The 21,369-nt window shown below is 42.3% G+C and overlaps 1 protein-coding gene across 3 annotated transcripts in view; it reads left to right on the plus strand.

Annotated features, from left to right (window-relative positions):
- LOC132900393 (putative short-chain dehydrogenase/reductase family 42E member 2) overlaps window positions 1–21,369 on the plus strand; it is a 122,065-nt gene that overhangs the window by 69,876 nt on the left and 30,820 nt on the right. For all 3 annotated transcript variants that reach the window (XM_060942466.1, XM_060942467.1, XM_060942468.1), the window contains exons 4-9: window positions 6,498–6,593; window positions 10,199–10,256; window positions 11,173–11,291; window positions 15,459–15,534; window positions 15,797–15,879; window positions 16,860–16,997. In XM_060942466.1, coding sequence (XP_060798449.1) covers window positions 6,498–6,593; window positions 10,199–10,256; window positions 11,173–11,291; window positions 15,459–15,534; window positions 15,797–15,879; window positions 16,860–16,997 — 570 coding nt within the window. The remainder of the gene's footprint in view (window positions 1–6,497; window positions 6,594–10,198; window positions 10,257–11,172; window positions 11,292–15,458; window positions 15,535–15,796; window positions 15,880–16,859; window positions 16,998–21,369) is intronic.

The following is a 21,369-nucleotide window of genomic DNA, read 5'->3' on the forward strand; positions in this document are numbered from 1 at the left end:
CCAGAATTGCAGCAGTAGGTTGGCCGGTTTAGAGTAGACAGTTAACCTAACTGCGTGTCTTTGTACTGTGGGGGAAACCGGAGCACCCAGAGAAAACCCATGCAGACATGGGGAGAACATGCAAACTCCACACAGAAAGGTCCCCGTCAGCCACTGGGTTCAAACCCAGAACCTTCTTGCTGTGAGGCAACAGTACTAACCACTGCATCACTGTGCCGCCCTGACACACACCCAGGAAAGTGGAAAGACTGTGTCAAAGTCATAAAAGCTTCTGTAACTAGATAGATCTTTCTCATAAATCCTGAGAAAAACAGAAATACTGATGTGAGGTAGTAAGTCTGCCCTCAGTAAGGTTGCAGATTTCACTTTGGTGCCAAAAAAAAAGAAAAGCTACAGATAAGGACCTTGGTGTAACCCTAGATGCTGGTTGACGATTGGGTTCCTGTGTGTAATTAACATCTATAAAACTGTTTATAATCATGTGAGAAACAAAGCCAGAAGAGGAAATATGCTGACCTTACATGTAGCTGAGAAATTAATGCATGCTTTTAGTGTGGAGAGGACAATTGTAACGCGTTAACTAATTCACAATGCAGCAGGAAAAGAAAGCCAGAGCTCATTGGCCCAGTCTTATTCCAGTTACAATGGCTGCCTATTAAGTTCCACATCGATTACGAAAGTCCTGTTCGTGACATTTAAAGCTCTGAATGGTTTTCGCTTCAGCTTATCTTGCTGATCTCATGAAGCGGTATAACCCATTCTGATTACTTACAAGGCAAACCTCCTGTTCATTCTGAGGACCAGAACGATTCTGCAGTAGTGTTCCAGATAACATTAGGAACGCTCTATAGGTGTTATTAATGAAAATGCTCATGATTTTGTATACTAAACTACTTTTTAATGATTTGGCATCATTTATAGCTAAATATCATATCATAAATACTTTACTGTGACCTTCTGGGAAGTTCTATAGAACTAAATAAATAACCAAATCTTGATTATGAATTGTTGTCTTCAAACTTGGCCCTGATACGATGGAGTGCAAAGTGGAGTTGCATGTCTTGAAGACATAATGAAGACTAAAACACATATTTATATGTAATTTTAATGAGAAATGGGTTAGTGTGTTATTTTTCACAGATGCTATTTCAATATTATATGGAACAAAATTGCACACAATTAAACGGTCTATGTTAAGGCCATGGGGAGCTGGTTCGATTCCCTGAACCAGCAGGAATGGTTGAAGTGCTTGAGCAAGACCTCTAACCCCCAACTGCTCCGGGTGTGCTGTACGTCACTCTGGATAAAAGCGTCTGCTAAATGCCTGTAATGTAATGTTAAGATATTAATAATGTAACTTGTTCCTGCCAATTCGGCCAGATATCACACTGTTCTTCAAATCAGCTCTGGGCAAAACTTAGAAATGTATAATGCTAAGTTGTCTTGATGCAGAATGCACCTATGTTTAATTTCTAATAGCCTGACAGAAAATGCTGCCACTGGAGGAAGTGACAATACTTTAAAGCATGTATGCTAAATACTATCCTGTTTTTCCAGTGATCAGTGCTGACGACAGGTCAATGAGCGTCGGTTTTCGGCTCGTGTTAGCGTTGCCCCAGAGAGGTGCAGGGGGGATATGAACGGTGCAGGGCAGCTGGGTGAAACAGAAGCAGCACAGTGCCAGGTGCGGAGCGCGGCAAAACCATGGCCTCGAGTTTCAGGACCGCGGTTTAATGACCCCGTCCTGCCAATGCACTCAGGTGTCACAAGGGAAAGAGTTAACACACAAAACTGACTCAAAATGGTTCTCTTTAAAGGCGTGGTGTTTAAAATAAGTGCTTTTAACAGTAGACATTTTCACAAAGCACAAAACAGCGTTACAGAAATCTGGATGTAGATTTACTGAGTAGATCCCTAACAAAGAGGTCAGAGGCAACACCAGGAAGGAACCTTGAGACTCGAAATGGAACCTGTCTTGTTCTAGGTAACTCTGGATAGCCGGATTATAAATCGTTATAGTGTATAGGTGTAAAATAGTAAAGACAAACATTATTGAGTGTGTTCAGGGATGTTCAGTGTCAGTCCTGGGATGTGCAACAAGACAGTCTTTATGATAACAGAAACAGCTCTTAGGTACAAATCTCTTAGTACACTCTCCAGCTGTGATTAAACACTAAAGCAAGCATGAGATTATTTGCATAGTGCAAACTTAAAGTGCACCTGAGAGCAAAATTATGTTCTAAAACAGGTTTCTGTAATAAAACTACAAACACCACTGATCACTTTCATGATAGAACTAACCACCAACAGAACGAAACTCTTTGTGCGCAGCTGCATCAATCTGGCCAAAGCACCAAGCCGCTGTCAGTGGCCGCCATATTTGCCGTGACGTCACATGCAGAACGACCGCTCGGCCTTCAAGGCAGCTATGGACGACGAAACAGAGCGATTTTCTGACCAGTCTTCAGAAACTGAGGCCCTTTTTGAGGTTGACACTGGACATGTCGGATTACATGAAGACGAGGCAGTGGGTGGCATTTTGCCTTATCGTTTTGAGCCATATCTGGACGATTTGCCTGCAGAAGGCGAGATTTCTGACTCGGACACAGAATACATGTCAATAATACCTCAGACTTCATTCAATCTGTAATTTGTGACAATATAACAGGATTACTACATATAATAAATATTTTGGAGTATCTTTCATTATATTTTCGTGACCAAAGGCTCTGTATACAGTTCAGTAAAGTTGGAAAGATATTGGCAGATTCGAACTTCCGGGATCAATAACTCTTAAGTGAAATGTTGTTAAAACACAAAACACGCATATTTTCAACTGTAGTAAGATAGACAACAAGCTACAACCTAACTTTTATCAAAACGAGCCATCCTCGGAGCCACACCAACAACATTAGTGTTTACGTGCAGCTGGCTGTGAGAGCAGCGCGTCTACAAAGTGCAACACCGAAAAGAGACATTACAAAAAATATTCAGTAACTTCACTATGATACAGTGTAGTGTCACCAAACTCACTACACACTTCATTGGTCTCCTACAGATTACACTACAACACTTGGTTTGAAAGAAAGGCATTTTTCATAATTTCTGGGAATTTTTAATAGGAATATTAATCAATAACTTCACTATGATACAAGTGTTGTAGTGTAATCTGTAGGGGACCAATGAAGTGTGTAGTGAGTTTGGTGACACTACACTGTATCATCTCATCTCATCTCATTATCTCTAGCCACTTTATCCTTCTACAGGGTCGCAGGCAAGCTGGAGCCTATCCCAGCTGACTACGGGCGAAAGGCGGGGTACACCCTGGACAAGTCGCCAGGTCATCACAGGGCTGACACATAGACACAGACAACCATTCACACTCACATTCACACCTACGCTCAATTTAGAGTCACCAGTTAACCTAACCTGCATGTCTTTGGACTGTGGGGGAAACCGGAGCACCCGGAGGAAACCCACGCGGACACGGGGAGAACATGCAAACTCCACACAGAAAGGCCCTCGCCGGCCACGGGGCTCGAACCCGGACCTTCTTGCCGTGAGGCGACAGCGCTAACCACTACACCACCGTGCTGCCTACACTGTATCATAGTGAAGTGATTGAATATTTTTTGTAATGTCTCTTTTCGGTGTTGCACTTTGTAGACGCACTGCTCTCACGGCTGGCTGCACGTAAACACTAATGTTGTTGGTGTGGCTCCAAGGATGGCTCGTTTTGATAAAAGTTAGGTTGTAGCTCGTTGTCTATCTTACTACGGTTGAAAATATGAGTGTTTTGTGTTTTAACAACATTTCACTTAAGAGTTATTGATCCTGGAAGTTCGAATCTGCCAATATCTTTCCAACTTTACTGAACTCTGTATATTATAATATTATGTACATGTGAATAAAACGGCGGCACGGTGGTGTAGTGGTTAGCGCTGTCGCCTCACAGCAAGAAGGTCCGGGTTCGAGCCCCGTGGCCGGTGAGGGCCTTTCTGTGCGGAGTTTGCATGTTCTCCCCGTGTCCACGTGGGTTTCCTCTGGGTGCTCCGGTTTCCCCCACAGTCCAAAGACATACAGGTTAGGTTAACTGGTGACTCTAAATTGAGCGTAGGTGTGAATGTGAGTGTGAATGGTTGTCTGTGTCTATGTGTCAGCCCTGTGATGACCTGGCGACTTGTCCAGGGTGTACCCCGCCTTTTGCCCGTAGTCAGCTAGGATAGGCTCCAGCTTGCCTGCGACCCTGTAGAACAGGATAAAGCGGCTAGAGATAATGAGATGAGATGAGATGTGAATAAAACCTCAGACTTCAGCCAATCTGTAATTTGTGATTATATAACAGGATTACTGCATATAATAATTTGGGAGTATCTTTCATTATATTTTCTTGACCAAAGGCTCTGTATACTGCATGTAAATAAACCTCATACTTCATTCAATCTGGTCATGTTCATGAAATTCCTACTTTACGCTAATATCGTCGGTGATTGGAAATTTTAGATGATAGACTGATTTTATACACAAAGCTATCCTGACATAATTTCCTCCCAAGATACGGTCTGTTTTCAAATTAAACTATCATTTTGTTGTTATAAATAACAGTTCCCGTGTCTGGCGCACTTGTTTTGTCCACTCTTCGCGTCTGATGGGATCCTTGGGAAAGGTATACAGACTATACCCGGCTTCCCTGGGGTTGGAGCAAAATCCAGCCACACAACGAGCAGGCATATTCACCAAAATAAATGACTCAGACGCAAAAATATTCACTTGCAAAGCACTGGTGAACAACGAGAAGTTGAGAAAATGTCTGTCAGCAGTTCTGCATGTGACGTCATATCCGCCTTCTTCCTCAGCCATGGGTTGGCTCACCGTGATATCAATTTATCTGCGTGGCGGGCCATTCAAAACGAGGTTTCTTACTATTCTGTCACGTGATGTGTGAAGTAAATCTGTCATTTTATTCAACTCAATATGGTGGAAATTAACATGTTTTTTGGTGTCAGGTGCACTTTAAAGGTACTGACCGCAAAGTCATCTGAAATTTTCAAATTTTTTTTATTGTGCATGGCATTTTCCTACGTTCCGCAAGAACAATATCACGCTGACGAGATGTGATCATTTTGATGTCTTGACGGTCGCTTTTCTCCGTTTTGGGACCCACCTCTTGAGGTAAACAATATTAGCCTGGGCCCGCCCATCCTAAGCGTGACGCAACACGAGGGCCTGCTGCGAGCTTAGTCTGGCCAGGCAAGCTATCTACAGCTCTTCCAAGCTCCCGAAAAATCGGGAGCCAATCAACTTTGAGCATCTCCAACAGCCCTGGGTAGAGGCGTGTTCAAGGCAGTGACGTAGTAGAACTGCGACCGGAAGCCATAGATTGTTTACAGAATCTATGCCGGAAGCGCTTCATTCACTAGAAACATTACAAACATGGAGCAAGTTCTCATTGAAAACGGAGCAAAGAGCAGCCCTGGAGGTATTTATTGAAAGGAAGGACGTTTTCGCCTTGCTCCTGACCGGCTTCGGTAAGAGTTTAATCTACCAGTTAGCCCCGTCGCGTCACATACATCAGAGGAAAGACTGATGTGATTGGTTTAAGCTTCGTCACAGCCTTTTCTGGCTTCGACCAGTAGCAAACTGAGGCATTTCAGGGAGGCGGGTCAACCACGCACTTTGGGAAACGGTTGGGCTTAATATCTTTGCCAGACCAAATGCTCGCAGAGCTTTGAAGTCGCGTTAGCCAGACTAAAACAGTATGGCACTACGGAAACAGCCAAACGCGAGGAGCTTTAACTAATTAGCATAACTATGGAACTCTGTCACACCAAGATGGCAACGTGACCAAGCAAACATTGTGACTCTGCATCGACCTCGGAGAGTTCTGAGTTGCAGGGATGTAATTTGTGGTTGGCATTCGTGAATAGATCTTTTCTCTGTTCCTGCTTTTGTGTTCTCGTTTCTTTCTCTGCAAGATCAAAACATTAGGTGTGTAACTCCATACTCGCTACCGTGGAGTCGAGCCCATGCACTCTAAGGCTAAGATAGCTAAGCGCTAGCTAGAATGATTTAGTTATCTGTCCAGAAAAATGACACGTCATCTCTCTAACCTTGCTCTATCTTGCAGTTGCACTCACTAGGCAGGCTTTCCTTTTCTTTTCCGCTGGCTTTTAGCTGGCAGGAGAGCCGAGTCCGCCATGTTTGCCCACGCCGATTTGTTTTGGTTAAAAGTAGGTCAAACACACCCCTCGGTGGTCACGTGATATCGTTGCTCACTTGCTTCGCCGATCTCTGGAATTGTAAAATATGGGACGCTTTTTATCTCAGCAAAACATTTCCACACACGATACATGGCGTGTGTGTGTGTGTGCAGCAGCGAAACATCTCGAAACTCCAACAGCAATAGAAATAGAACATTTTTACCCATAATTCAACTTTGCATTCAGAACCTTTAACATGTTAACCAATAGTATGTATCCTGTGTGTTGTGTGTGCAGGGTGATGTGCGTGACTACGACACCCTGTATAAGGTGTGTGCTGGAGTGGACTGTATATTTCACACTGCGTCCTACGGCATGTCAGGACCAGAACAGGTTAGTGTTCAACATCACACACTCTCATCAAATATGTCGTTACTTCCTTTGTAGGTGTACAGCTACTCACTGTAGTCCATCCATTCTGCTGCATAAAGTATTAGCCCCCCTCTACCCCCATCCATCAACGAAAAGGGACCACCATAGTAGCAGTACTGAACTGATATGATCTGACAGGCTTGTAGTACTCGAGTCTAGGACTCAGACTTGAGTCCGACTCATGCCATAATTTTAATGACTCATGACTTGACTTGGACTTGAACACTGATGACTCAGACTTGGAGTTGGACTCGTGTATTAACTGCATTCGGACTCATAAATTGGAGACGAGGACTCTGATTTTTTCTTTATTTTTTCTAACATGTCATAATAATAATTTGACATAAGATATTTATATCTATATTAATTTTTGTACTAATTTCGTCCAAGAGTGTCACACCTGCGTGCCTTGGCACGTGCATCAGATAGACTTTTCGGCGCACTCCGGACAGCGCGAGCGCTAAACGGACTCTCGCACACGCGCTGTAAACGACTTGTACCTGCACAGGCTTAAGGTGCGATCAGTGCACCTATATAAAAGCTGTGAAAACACACTTACTTTGCAAAGTATTGAGTTGCATTGCTGACACATTACCGAGCCTTATTTCCTTGTTTGGTTTCCTGATTTCCTGTTTCTCGTTTTTGATTCTGCCGAGTCTATGATAGCCTGTTTGTGTCTCACTCGACCTATCGCCTGTTTCACCATTTTACGATTTTTGCCTGCCATTCTGGATTGTTTACCGTCTTCACTTGTATTAATAAACACACCTTCTGCACTTGCATCCATCTCCCAACCATCTCTGACAGAATACTTCACACTCCCTGACAAAGAGAAGCACATTCACCTGTTCATACGCCATGTTCAGGAACAAACTAATGTTAATGGCGCTAAAACAGCCGCCGTCACATGGTGGGATGGAGTGTTGAACTCAACTCGGCTCGATAGTGGACTCGACTCAGACTTGATTCAAATTTTTCTTTAATGACTTTGACTTGAACACTGGGGACTCGAGACTGGACTCGGACTCAAGGTTTAGTGACTCGACTACAACACTGTGATCTGAGTGGTAGTTTATTTTTAGATCAGCAATGAAAATGACGAGCAAATCGGATGCAGCAGGGCTGTTGATGGGGATTTAAATTCCTTGGTGTTGCTGCTGTTTGTAAGCCAAAATTAAAAAAAATCACCACATAACTGGCCACAATGAAGGGTGGCACACAACTGATACACAAAGTAAGGTTCAGTCTCTAAATTAGCACCTAGAAGGTGAGCCATGACATTGGAGCATGTAATAAAGTCGCCAAAAGTTTGTGGACACCTGACCATCACACCTTATGTCCTTGTTGAACATCTCATTCCAGATTTAGTCCCCTTTCTTGTTATAATAACATCCTTCACTCTTCTGGGAGGCTTTCCACTAGATTTTGGGGCGTGGCTGTAAGGATTTCTGATCATTCAGTTCAGCTACAAGAGCGTTAGTGAGATCAGGCGCTGATGTTGGGATGTTGAGGTTGAGGAGGCTCCAGTTTCAGTTCATCCCAAAGGTGTTCAGTGGAGTTGAGTTGAGTTTGATCAGAGTTTTGTGCAGGACACTTGAGTTCTTCCACTCCAACCTGAACATGCCATGTCTTCATGGAGTTCATTTTGTGCACAGGAGCATTGCCATGCTGGAACAGGAACAGGTTTGGACCTGTTAGTTCCACTGAAGGGAAATTGTTATATTCTGCTACAGTGTACAGAGACATTCGATACAATTGTATGCTTCCAACTTTCTTGCAAAACCTGGGGAAGAAACATATATGATATGGTGTCCACATACCTTTGGTCATACAGTGTAGGACCTGATCATCAACACAAGGAGATTTACACTGTGGTAAAAAAAAAAAAAAATTACTTGGACCAGGAGAATCTGCATCTTCATATTATTAGATACTTGGAGAAATTAACGTCACGTCCTGATATGAGTTTATGAACATTACTGAGAAGTCTGAGGAGTAACATCATTTTTTTTGTCCTCCGTGCTCTCACGGAAGGCGGTCGCATTTCTCTGCTCTCCTCTCCTCTCCTTTTTTTCCTGCTTGTGCTCTTTGTTTTGTCTCATCTGCCTATACTTTTTTTTCTTAGAGACTCTCTCCGCATTGAATTTCTAAACTAAAAAAGCATGGATTTGATAAACTGGTCACCTAATGAAATTGACACAGTTTCTGGGTTCAGGGGAACCCACCTGTCCTGCCGGAATGTCTGTGGAGGACATTGAAGATATCTACCTATTCGGAACCATGATTACCAGACTTTTGCTGATTGGATTAGGCATTGCCCTGGTATATCGAGGAAATCAGACAATGGTGACAGCTGTTCAAAGCCCCACAAAGCTGCCCAATATGATTGAAGCAGTGGGCAAAGCTGTCGGCACTCAGACTGTGGCAGAACTTGAACCACAACATGGTTGTCATCTTGGAGATGCTTTCGGCTTTGCAAGGAATAAGTATTTCAGAGACCAAATGGAATTGAATTGAACAGAATGGACGAAATGGACAGATATGGACGAGTGGTGTGGACGTGTAAAGACTGCGTCTGTTCGAAAGACCAAACAATCTCTATCTTATCAACATTCAGCTCCCTGAACAGCACCGGCCTCGATCAAGGCCGTTGCTGGGAAAACATTTCCCCCAGAAGGTCACTGCTGGGAGACACTCTCGCATTCTTCGCATTCCTTCCCCAATTTTCCGCGGTCGCTGTTTTTCACCCCCAGTGTGACAAGCGGGTGCGTGACCAGCGCCGCTTGCATGGCTGCAGGAGCGGACGGCTGCTTGCTTGCGCTGGGTTACCTCTACCTCCTCCCCTCCCCTCCTACCCTCTTACCCCTTCTCCCCCACCCCTGATTGCCCCCTCCTTCCCCCCTTCCCCCCCTCAAGTCCCATGTTTTAAAGTGTACTTGTGTTATTGTGTGCTTGTGCGGAGGTTTTTAAATGCTCCCACACTGTACTCCTGATAGGAGCTTAGTGTGTGTGTGTGGGGGGGGGGGGTGGGTCTTTTTTTCCTCATCTTTCCTCATGTTACTACTGTGTTTCTTTTTCTTTTATCCCTGTCTTCCTGTCCTGTTCCCCCTCTGTAAGGACAGGTTGATGGTCAATTTCACTGGTAACAGTGATAATAAAGGGTTCATTCATTCATTCCTTCATTCATTCATTCATTCATTCATTCAGGAGTAACATAATTTCATTTTCAATCCTATAACTAAGCAAAGCTTATAACTTTGGTGAACATAACCCCAACACCACACACCCTGCTTTATTTTTCTTCATAACACTGACTAGTACACTACCACAGTGTGATTAGCAGCTAATGACTAAGTGGTGGATAAAACCATGGTTATAAACGGGAGAGAGTTAACCACTGGTGAGTGACTCACTGTGGTGGAGGAAACTTCGTCCATCCTAAGAGGTGTTTAATTAGGTAGCTAGCTGCATAGCTACCAAAAAAAAACAAAAACCCAGCTTTATCAAGGTCCATTTATTGCTTTGATCAAACAGAAATTGTTATTTTCTCTTTCTCGTCTCTTTAGCTAAGGAAAGAGCAGGTGGAGTCTGTCAACGTTGGTGGCACCAACAACATCATAAACGGTGAGCTAGTCCATGAGTTGAGTTATTCAATTCATCTATGTAATATATTATAAGAAGTTTGATATAGATTGCAAGCTCCTAGGGCTGCATTTAACTCTTAAAAGGATTATTGATTTAATTTCTTATGCGATTAGCTGAAGTAGTCGATCAGTGAGACTACTACATGTTTGGAGGGGAAAAAAAGGCAATGTCCCACTAATTAATTTAATTGTGAGATAACTGCTGTTATGAGACTCATGTTGTTTAAGGCTAATGACACAGAAATCTATGATTTGTTTTCTATTAGAGCTGTAAGGCTAATTTTGCTAACAAGTAGGCTTTTGGAAGTGTATGCTGAAATGTGTGTCAACAAAGTACAACGTTATTTTAAAAGAAAAAACTCTTGAGTACTTTCTACTCACTACATTTCCCCACAATCACATATTTCTAAAATCACAAGGAAACATTTCAGCATTAGACATTAGCGTCAAGTTCTAAATTCCTAACAAATCTAAACAGCGTATTCTTTGTACCTGTATTTAGCACAGCAGTTTGTATCGACAGCTAACGACTAGCATTCAGCTAATTTGTATGGCCAGAGTTATCATCATGCTGGGTAACAAAGAACAAATCTTAAATCATCGGTTAGCTTTAGCTCATGTTTTCCTACGTTTCTTGGCTCATTGGTGAAAGAGACACTTTTATCATCAGGAACTACAATAAGTGTGTGATTTTTTTTAAGTTACCTGTTAGCAACATTAGCCTTGTACCTAATGACAAACATTTCCAGAAACAATCAAGCACTTATTTGAAACATCTACTCACTCCAATCAGTATGAGCTATTGTGGCAAAGTTAAGATCTCCTCACGTTGGAGTGTGTGAGGAGAGCATGTGGAGCTCAGTGTGTGTGTGTGTGTGTGTGTGTGTTTGTTGCAGTGTGCTGTGAGCATGGCATCTCCAGACTGGTGTACACTAGCACGGTGAATGTGGTTTTTGCTGGGAAGCCTATTGAGGACGGGGACGAGGACTCTGTACCCTGCGTGCCTCTGGATAAGGTAAGAGAGAGTGATTTATATGTAGAGAAGGTTAACAAGGTGAACTGGGCGAACCTGACACCTGTGGCGTGTGTGTGCTACACAAGCCGCTCCCGTCTTCTCAACCGACACGTAAATGAGCAAGTAATGAACCCCAGATCAGTCACGCTAACTGCTTTTCTTTACTGTGTGTCATCATCTGTCATAATCGTACTGTGTGTCGTATCAACTCTCGCTACATGACTTTCACCTGAGCGTGAATGTCAGAGGGTCAGATCTCTTTACTTTCAAGCTTCTCAAAGATCTCGATTGCTGATCGTGGATCTGGTTCGAGATCCTAAAGCAGGGGTATTCAACTAAAACTTGTAAAGGTCCTGCTCTAGCAGTGGTTCATTTTACGTTACATTACATTAATGACATTTTTACCAGATGCTCTTATCCAGAGTGATGTAAAACATAACCAGAGCAGCCTGGATGTTACTCAAGGGCACTTTAGCCATTTCTGCTGGTTCAGGGAATTGAACCAGCAACTTTTAGTTCTAAAGCTGCTTCTTTAACCATTAGGCCATGGCTTCCCTATAGGTTCTGGTCATGAGCCTGAAACAAAATGAAGCAGAGAAGCTTTAATGCTTGATGGATCCAACAGACTACGATCAAGTGAAATTTTCACCTAACATGATTTGCGAGGTTTGAGACATAACTTCGTTCAACTGTACCATACAGCAGGTGTGTTTGAAATCACAGTATGCAAGCTGTGGGTGGTAGAAGAGAGCAACTGGACTTGTTTGAAGATTCTTGAAAACGTTTCACCTCTCATCCGAAAGGCTTCCTCAGTTCTGTCTGACTAATAGGGAGTATCAGGTATTTATCCTCTCATGGATCATCATAGAATCAGAATTCTGATGGCTGCATAGTAGGTGGCTGATAAATGATGTCTTAGACCCCCACCTCTTTTCAGTGATGGCCATTCCAGGTTGACAAAAAAGAACGATCCTCTCTGGCCAAAATGTCCGCCAGTTCTCCGGAAGTCCTCTCATACTCCCGCACCAGTCGAAGGGATCTCATCCCAAAGTGTGTAGAAACATATCTGTGAAGATTCTCAGTCATTCAGTTCATAGTAAACTGTGCGTGGTAGAAGAGAGCAACTGGACTTGTTTGAAGATTCTTGAAAACATTTCACCTCTCATCCGAAAGGCTTCCTCAGAAAGCTTGCTAATATCTCCAACCATAGTTGCTCAGTTTCAGCGAGATTTCATTCCATTTCACAAACTAAACAAACTACCTGAAAGTAGAACAAAATGTTCTTTTTCACAGCCTTTGCTTGGGGAAACATGTTCGCTGTGATGCGCACGCATTTCTGCTTTGCTGTATCTCTAACACTTGATTTATGTCTATAAGGGCCTGGTCCCACAACACTGATAACTAACTATACCTATAACTCCAACTCTGACGATCCCTCTGCCTGAATTTAGTTCCAGTCTGGAGCAGAAACACCACAACTACAGTATAATCCCCACTATAATATCGCTTGGTCCTGACACTCAGGGAAATAAATGCACACAACTTAGGAATAGTCATGGAAGTTTTTTCCAAGTAGTAGCACATTATTCCGGGTCATACTGTACAGCTTGGACTCCAAAACAACCCATGCACACACTCCGGTGGTTGATATAATATGGGTTGGTCACGGATTACAGAAATATAATAAAAAAAAGGATACAAAATACGGAGTGGTTATGGATTTTAATACGGATGCATCATGGATGCTAATAATTTACAGATTGGTCACGGACGTTAAAGTATATTACAGATTGGTTACCGATTTCATACAGATGATGCATCACGGATAAAAAATTAAGAAGTCTAAAACAATTAAACATTTGGACTGCCGAAGTTCATAATTAAAATATCTTACCTGCATTTATATGTTTATTATTAATTTATTATTGATATTTCACCGAAAATAATCACACATCCGTGAATAAAAGATCTGTTTTGTATTTTTTTTTTCCGTGAATCTGTATTCCGTGATTTCATGATGCAACAAGGATGTACTAAAATGCCAGAGAAAAATAGAACGTGGTCAGACGAACGTCACATGTAAACAATGGCTTGATTGGTCAGATGTTTTATCGGATCAGGTCCAGTTCTGGAAAAATCACTCCAGAAGCAATCTCACTGGTACGGATAAACCCAGGCCTGGACTATAGGGACCATTATCAGTCTGGTGTGAGCACTGACCACATAAACAGCAGGAGACTGATTTTTTTGTTTTACAACTTTATTCATCATACACTTGTGAAATTTCCTCTCTGCATTTAACCCATCTGAAGCAGTGAACACACACATGCACACACACACGTGACGTGAGCAATGAGCACACACACATACCCAGAGCAGTGGGCAGCCATGCTAACAGTGCCCGGGGAGCAGTTGGGAGTTAGGTGCCTCGCTCAAGGGCACCTCAGTCCGAGGCCGTCCCATATTAATCTAACTGCATGTCTTTGGGGGAAACCGGAGCACCCGGAGGAAACCCATGCAGACACGGGGAGAACATGCAAACTCCACACAGAAAGGCCCTCGCCAACCGCTGGGTTTGAACCCGGAGCCTTCTTGCTGTGAGGCAACCGTGCTAACCACTACACCACTGTGCCGCCCATTTATTTATAGTTATCATTATAGTTACAGTTATTGGTATTGTGGGCCAGGCCTTAAATAAAACAATTCAAAGTGGTTCTGTAGCATCACAGATCCTGAACAGATAAGATTGAACTTGTTGCAGAGAAAGTAAACATGTTCCCTCTCTTGGGTTTAAAAAAAAAAAACTCAGCCAAGAGAGTGTAAATAAAATGAAAATTCAATGAAAGTCTGCAAAACCCCTTCTTCTTTCTGAGCAAATGTTTTTAACCCTGTAGCAAGTCTCTGCTCCGATGAGCTGCCTTCAGTTAAATAATTTACATGAATGCATGTGACTGGATAAACTGCTACAGAAGCTAGAGTCAAGGAATTCTCATCTCATCTCATCTCATTATCTGTAGCTGCTTTATCCTTCTACAGGGTCGCAGGCAAGCTGGAGCCTATCCCAGCTGACTACGGGCGAAAGGCGGGGTACACCCTGGACAAGTCGCCAGGTCATCACAGGGCTGACACATAGACACAGACAACCATTCACACTCACATTCACACCTACGGTCAATTTAGAGTCACCAGTTAACCTAACCTGCATGTCTTTGGACTGTGGGGGAAACCGGAGCACCCGGAGGAAACCCACGCGGACACGGGGAGAACATGCAAGCTCCGCACAGAAAGGCCCTCGCCGGCCACGGGGCTCGAACCCAGGACCTTCTTGCTGTGAGGCTACAGCGCTAACCACTACACCACCGTGGCGCCGAGTCAAAGAATTATGGAAAGTTATTTATGTTTTACTCATTGGCTCTGTTTCATTGGCTCAGCTGGGTTTGTTTTTTTAAAACAAAATGTTGTGGTTTCAATCACAACCCACGTTATCAAAGGTATTATATTTAGGGGTCCAAGCACCAAAGTAAACTCAAGACCTAATGTGTCTAATTGGTGGAAAGTTCAGGAATACTTAAATGTCCGGAATGTAAATAATGTGAATGAAACAGATCCATCCTGAGGGAGTCTGTGGGATTCAGTGTGCAGTTAAACAGGTACAAAACAAAGCTACAAAAATTTTGAGAATCACCAGGCAATGACGAATAGATGAGTTTCTGAGAGCTGATTCTGGAGCAGTGCTTTCATTATGAGACATGGACACGTGAAAACCTTCTTCTTCTTCAAGCAGAATTGAAGATTGTTTTTTGTTGTTGTTACTGAGAAAGTGTAAACTCCTCTGCGCCGGAAAACTGAGTTACAGCTTTACCTCTGACACTGGAGACTCCTTCCAAAAGCCTTAAATAAACGTCTCCTTACAGAAAACTTCACCATATCATCGATTACATACATTTTTTATTCAGTTTATGTGGCGCTTTTTGTATGATAACGTAATGTCAGAGTTAGATGAAATGAATCACCATCTCCTGATCAATCACAGTCCAGAACTCCACATCACTGCAATGTAAAGAGGTTTATATCGAACTTTATTTCGATGTGAGATCAAGGTGTGAACAGAAAACTGATTTTTTTTTACAGAGGTATATTATGATTTGTGTGTTTTGTGGTTCTCAGCACATAGATCACTACTCCAGAACCAAAGCCATCGCCGAGCGCATGATCCTCTCTGCTAACAGAAGACCATTAAAAGGTACAGATCCTGCTCTCTGACACTGACCTCATCTCTTTTTCCCTGAGCACATTGTGCGTGTGTGTGTGTGTGTGTGTGTGTGCGGTGATGAGGTGCAGCTATGCTAATATACTGTGTGCAACTGACACCTGTTTAAATTTAGAGCTTTACAATAAGACCAGGCGGAGACTCCTGAACCTGACACTGCTGTGTCTTTAACTTTCCCATACACTCAGACCTGTGTGTGTGTGTGCGTGCGTGTGTGTGTATGTGTGTTGCAAAGGCGGTGGCCTGCTGCAGACGTGTGTGCTCCGACCCTCAGGTATCTACGGTCCAGAGGAGAGGAGACACTTACACCGTGTGATGGTATCTCTGTCTGTCTCTCTCTCTCTCTCTCTCTGTCTCTCTCTCTCTCTCTCTGTCTGTCTTTCTCTCTGTCTCTCTGTGTCTCTCTCTCCCTCTCACCTTTTCTCTTTCTTTCCGTCTGTCTGTCTCTTTCTTTCTTTCTTTCTTTCTTTCTTTCTTTCTTTCTTTCTTTCTTTCTTTCTTTCTTTCTTTCTCTCTCTCTGTCTCTCTTTTACCTTCTCTCTTTCTTACCTTGTCTGTCTGTCTGTCTGTCTGTCTCTGTCTCGCATTCTCTCTTTCCTTCTCTCTCTGTCTCTCTTTCACCTTGTCTCTTTCTTTCCTTCTTCTCTCTCTCTCTCTTTCACCTTCTCTCTTTCTTTCCTTCTCTGTCTGTCTGTCTATCTGTGTCCCTCTCTCTGTATCTCTCTCTGTCTGTCTGTTTCTGTGTCTCTCTCTCTCTCTCTCTCTCTGTGTCTCTCTCTCTTTCACCTTCTCTCTTTCTTTCCTTCTCTGTCTGTCTGTCTCTCTCTCCCTCTGTCTGTCTGTCTGTCTGTCTGTCTCTTTTTCTTTCCTTCTCTCTTTCACCTTCTCTTTCTCTCTCTCTGTCTCTTTTTCTTTCCTTCTCTCTTTCACCTTCTCTTTCTCTCTCTCTGTCTCTCTTTCACCTTCTCTCTTTCTGTCTGTCTGTCTGTCTGTCTGTCTGTCTGTCTGTCTCTCTCTCTGTGTGTGTCTGTGTTTTCAGTTCTCGCTCTGATGTGCCCAAACCTGTACAATATTAATGGACTGTGAGAAGCTCTAGTTACAGTCCTGTTTCCTCACACACACACACACACACACACACACACACACACACACACACACACACACACACACACACACACCTTACTCTTGCTACATGTCACAGTGCATCATTTTAAAAACAATACTGAAACCTGGACGTGTGTAATGTGTGGTGTTTCCCTTTAATGTTGTAATTATCGATGAATAATTCTCTCCTGTAGGTGAATGTGGAGCGCAGGCTGTTCAGTTTCACTTTCGGTGACCCCAAGGCCAGGATGAACTGGGTGCACGTGGATAATCTGGTCATGGCTCACGTCCTGGCAGCTGAAGGCCTCACGCCTGAGAGAGGCTGCATCGCAGTAAGCCCAGTTCTCTTAACATCATCACAAACCCTCATTCAGCGTTTCACACTCTCACTACGCACATCGCAATGAAGTACAGAATTCCTTCTCAAAGCACAGACTCCTGGGAGGACATTATTTTAAAGAAACTCTGATTTATCCATGATGTTAGGGCAGGCAGTAACTAAAACACTGCATGTTATTCTGTTATAGAAAAGTAATCAGTGACAGAGTGGTGTGATGAAACCACAGCAACGAGCCAACGATTGCATTAATTTTTCTTTATTAAAGAACGATAAATACTTTTTTATTCATCTATATTTAATTTTTGTGAAATGTCTCTCTCTTGAACTTAATAAGACAAAAAACAAAACAAAACAGCACTGGTTTGTCCTGTTAAAGAGAAAAGTGTCACCTCTTCTGTCCTGGAGATTTTCCTGTAGACTTCGAACTCTTTCAATTTGTAGATATTTAAGATATACAGTATTAAGAGGAGCTAAGAGAGATGTTATTGACAAAGCAGTAAATATAACAATGAATTAATAAATCAACAAATTATATACAGTACTGCACGAAAGTCTTCAGCACATGTAAAGAAATGCTGTCGACCAAAAATGGCTTAAAAAATAATGAAATGAAATGTTTCAACATTAAAAAATACTATAAATAGTAATAAAGCCATAATAAATTAAATAAAATCAGTATTTGGTGTGAAACGACTCTTTGCCTTAAAAAAAAAAAATCCGTCTCAGGTCCAGTGAGTGCAGTTTTATGTGGAAATGAGCTGTAGGTTTTACTGAGCATCTCACAGAACCAGCCACAGTTCTTCTGGACACTTTGACTGTCTCACTCACTTCTTGATTTTGCACCAAAACCCAGCAGCCTTCATTATGTTTTCTTTTTTAATTGGAAAAGTGCTCTCTTGTGGAATATGCTGCTCAGATACAAACATTTTTTTTTCTGTAACATTTAATTTTGTGCTGGAACGCGAACGTTTGGACTCTAAAATGTTTTTGTAATGTTTTGACTCAATAATGTTGAAGTCCTAAAATAGAAATCTATAACAAAGTTTGTATAAAAAAAAAGGGGGCCAAAGACTTTTGCATAGTACTGTGTGTATATATCAAAGAGATAGAGACAGAGAGAGAGAGAGAGACTGATGATGATGATAAAATGAAAATAGAAATATTCTATTCAAACTGTGCTAAAATATAGCAAATTAAAGGTGTGAGTAAGGTAAAATCAGTCTTCTTCTTCTTCTTTGCCAACACCTTATTATTCCCCTGATTGGGGGTCGGTGGCCATGAGCCCCCTCCTACATTTCTGCCTGTCCTCGGCGTCCTGTTTGTTCAACCATAGTTATTCCAGTCTCTCACTCAGTCCATCTTTCCATCTCTTCATCTGGCGCCCTCTGCTCCTCTTTCCCCTCACTGGCTCTTCCCATGCCTGTTTCACCATCTCCTCCTTCTTTTTCCTTAAAATATGACCGTACCAGCGGAGTTTATTTTGTTCTATTACCGTTACTACACTTGCTATCACTATTGTTCTTCTTCTCACTTCCTCGTTTCTTATCCTGTCACGCAGTGCCACTCCCAGCATCTTTCGGAGCATGCTCATCTCTGTTAGTGGTTTTCTTTGATCTTTCTTCTTTAAGCCCCAGCATTCTGACCCATAAGTCAACACTGGCCTGACTACAGCTGTATAGACCTTTGCTTTCAGTCTCATTGGCATCCTTTTGTCAGTTATAACTGGCTTAACCTCCTTCCATTTCATCCAGCTGGCACTCACCCTTGCTTGTACCTCCTTTTCACACCCTCCTCTATCAGCGACTAGCGATCCCAGGTATTTGAAACAATTTACCTGCTTCAATTCCTCTCTGTCTGTCTCTGATGGTAACATTCTCATCTCCTTTCTTACTGCACACTAACACCTCCGTCTTTTTAGCATTCACCTTCAACCCGTATCTTTCCAGACTCTCCTGCCATCTCACAAGCCTGTCCTGCAGTTGACTGTCTGCCATAATCGCCAGATCGTCTGCAAAAAGTAGCTCCCGCAGATTTTCAGCTCTTAGATGCTCTGACAGTACATCAATGACGATCGCGAACAAAAGGGGACTTGATGCTGAGCCTTGGTGTAGTCCTACCCTGATCACGAACTCTCTTGACATCCCCTCTGCTGTTCTCACCACTGTCTTTGACTCCTTATATGTTTCCATGACCAGTCTGACCAGTTTCTCTGGTATTCCTTTTCTTCGCAAGCACCAGTACAATACTTCCCTAGGAACACGGTCGTATGCCTTCTCAAAGTCCACAAAACCACAGAATACTGACAGGTTACCTTCAATTCTTTTCTCTACTAGTTGTCTGACAATAAAGATTGCATCTATTGTACTCTTTCCTGGCATGAAGCCAAACTGCTTACGGTCAATTTCTACCACTGCACGGATTCGCTTGTCTAATATTTTCTCCAATAGTTTCAGTCCATGTTCCAATAACTTAATTCCATGATAATTACCACATTCCAGAATGTCACCCTTCTTCTTGAGAGTGGGCACTATCAAACTCTTCCTCCAATCCTCCGGGATGTTCTCTTCCATCCATACCGCTCCCAGTATGTCGGTCAACCATATCAGGCATTGTTCACCTCCTGCTTTCAACATGTCAGCATTCACTTCGCTGTTTCCTGGTGCTTTGTTGTTCTTCATTTCTTTTAATGCCTCTCTCACCTCTTCCACCTCTATCCCTTTTACTGGTCCTTCCACTTTGAGCAATTCTCCTATCTCTTTACAGCTATATACTGCTTTTTAAGGTAAAAGCAGTATATAGCTGTAAAAAATGTTTAAATTTTTTACAGCTATATATACTTTACATTTTTTGATGAGACGGCAATGAAAGTTCCCAGGATCGTAATCTCTACCTTTTCAGTCTAAATGGAAAGAAAGAAATCAATGAATCAATCAATGAATGTAGTTTAAAGCTGAACAAAACCTCAAAAATAAACTCCGTTTGTCGATCACAGCAAGTGCCCTGATGTGGCCCCACACACATTTTAATTAAAAATAAAACTTTATAACAACAATTTATCAATTTTAAAAGTTGTGATATTGCTAAAAATAGGCTTCCTTGTACGCTGCAATTTGCACTGAAATCGGATATCCGCTAGTGACATAGCTTTCACACGAGTACACTGTTTCCCTTAGTAACACAGAGCCATCAAATAAAGGCTTCTAATTCTAAAAATCTAATCAGAAATTTTCTGTAACCATGCGATTTTTACTGCCAACAAAATCCTCAAATCAACAGACTTTACTTTTATGAAGTTTAAATCTCACTTGACTTGATAACACATACGTAGTACTGACACAGATACTATTAAACAATGTTTGTTGTCATAGCACAAATACAATTTTGCTGTCTAAAAAGATCACTTTTCTCACTGAATAAAGCCAAAAATACAACCCCGATTCCAAAAAAGTTGGGACAAAGTACAAATTGTAAATAAAAACGGAATGCAATGATGTGGAAGTTTCAAAATTCCATATTTTATTCAGAACAGAACATAGATGACATATCAAATGTTTAAACTGAGAAAATGTATCATTTAAAGAGAAAAATTAGGTGATTTTAAATTTCATGACAACACCACATCTCAAAAAAGTTGGGACAAGGCCATGTTTCCCACTGTGAGACATCCCCTTTTCTCTTTACAACAGTCTGTAAACGTCTGGGGACTGAGGAGACAAGTTGCTCAAGTTTAGGGATAGGAATGTTAACCCATTCTTGTCTAATGTAGGATTCTAGTTGCTCAACTGTCTTAGGTCTTTTTTGTCGCATCTTCCGTTTTATGATGCGCCAAATGTTTTCTATGGGTGAAAGATCTGGACTGCAGGCTGGCCAGTTCAGTACCCGGACCCTTCTTCTACGCAGCCATGATGCTGTAATTGATGAAGTATGTGGTTTGGCATTGACATGTTGGAAAATGCAAGGTCTTCCCTGAAAGAGACGTCGTCTGGATGGGAGCATATGTTGCTCTAGAACCTGGATATACCTTTCAGCATTGATGGTGTCTTTCCAGATGTGTAAGCTGCCCATGCCACACGCACTAATGCAACCCCATACCATCAGAGATGCAGGCTTCTGAACTGAGCGCTGATAACAACTCGGGTCGTCCTTCTCCTCTTTAGTCCGAATGACACGGCGTCCCTGATTTCCATAAAGAACTTCAAATTTTGATTCGTCTGACCACAGAACAGTTTTCCACTTTGCCACAGTCCATTTTAAATGAGCCTTGGCCCAGAGAAGACGTCTGCGCTTCTAGATCATGTTTAGATACGGCTTCTTCTTTGAACTATAGAGTTTTAGCTGGCAATGGTGGATGGCACGGTGAATTG

Source organism: Neoarius graeffei, chromosome 16, assembly GCF_027579695.1.
Source record: "Neoarius graeffei isolate fNeoGra1 chromosome 16, fNeoGra1.pri, whole genome shotgun sequence".
NCBI classification, from domain to species: domain Eukaryota; kingdom Metazoa; phylum Chordata; class Actinopteri; order Siluriformes; family Ariidae; genus Neoarius; species Neoarius graeffei.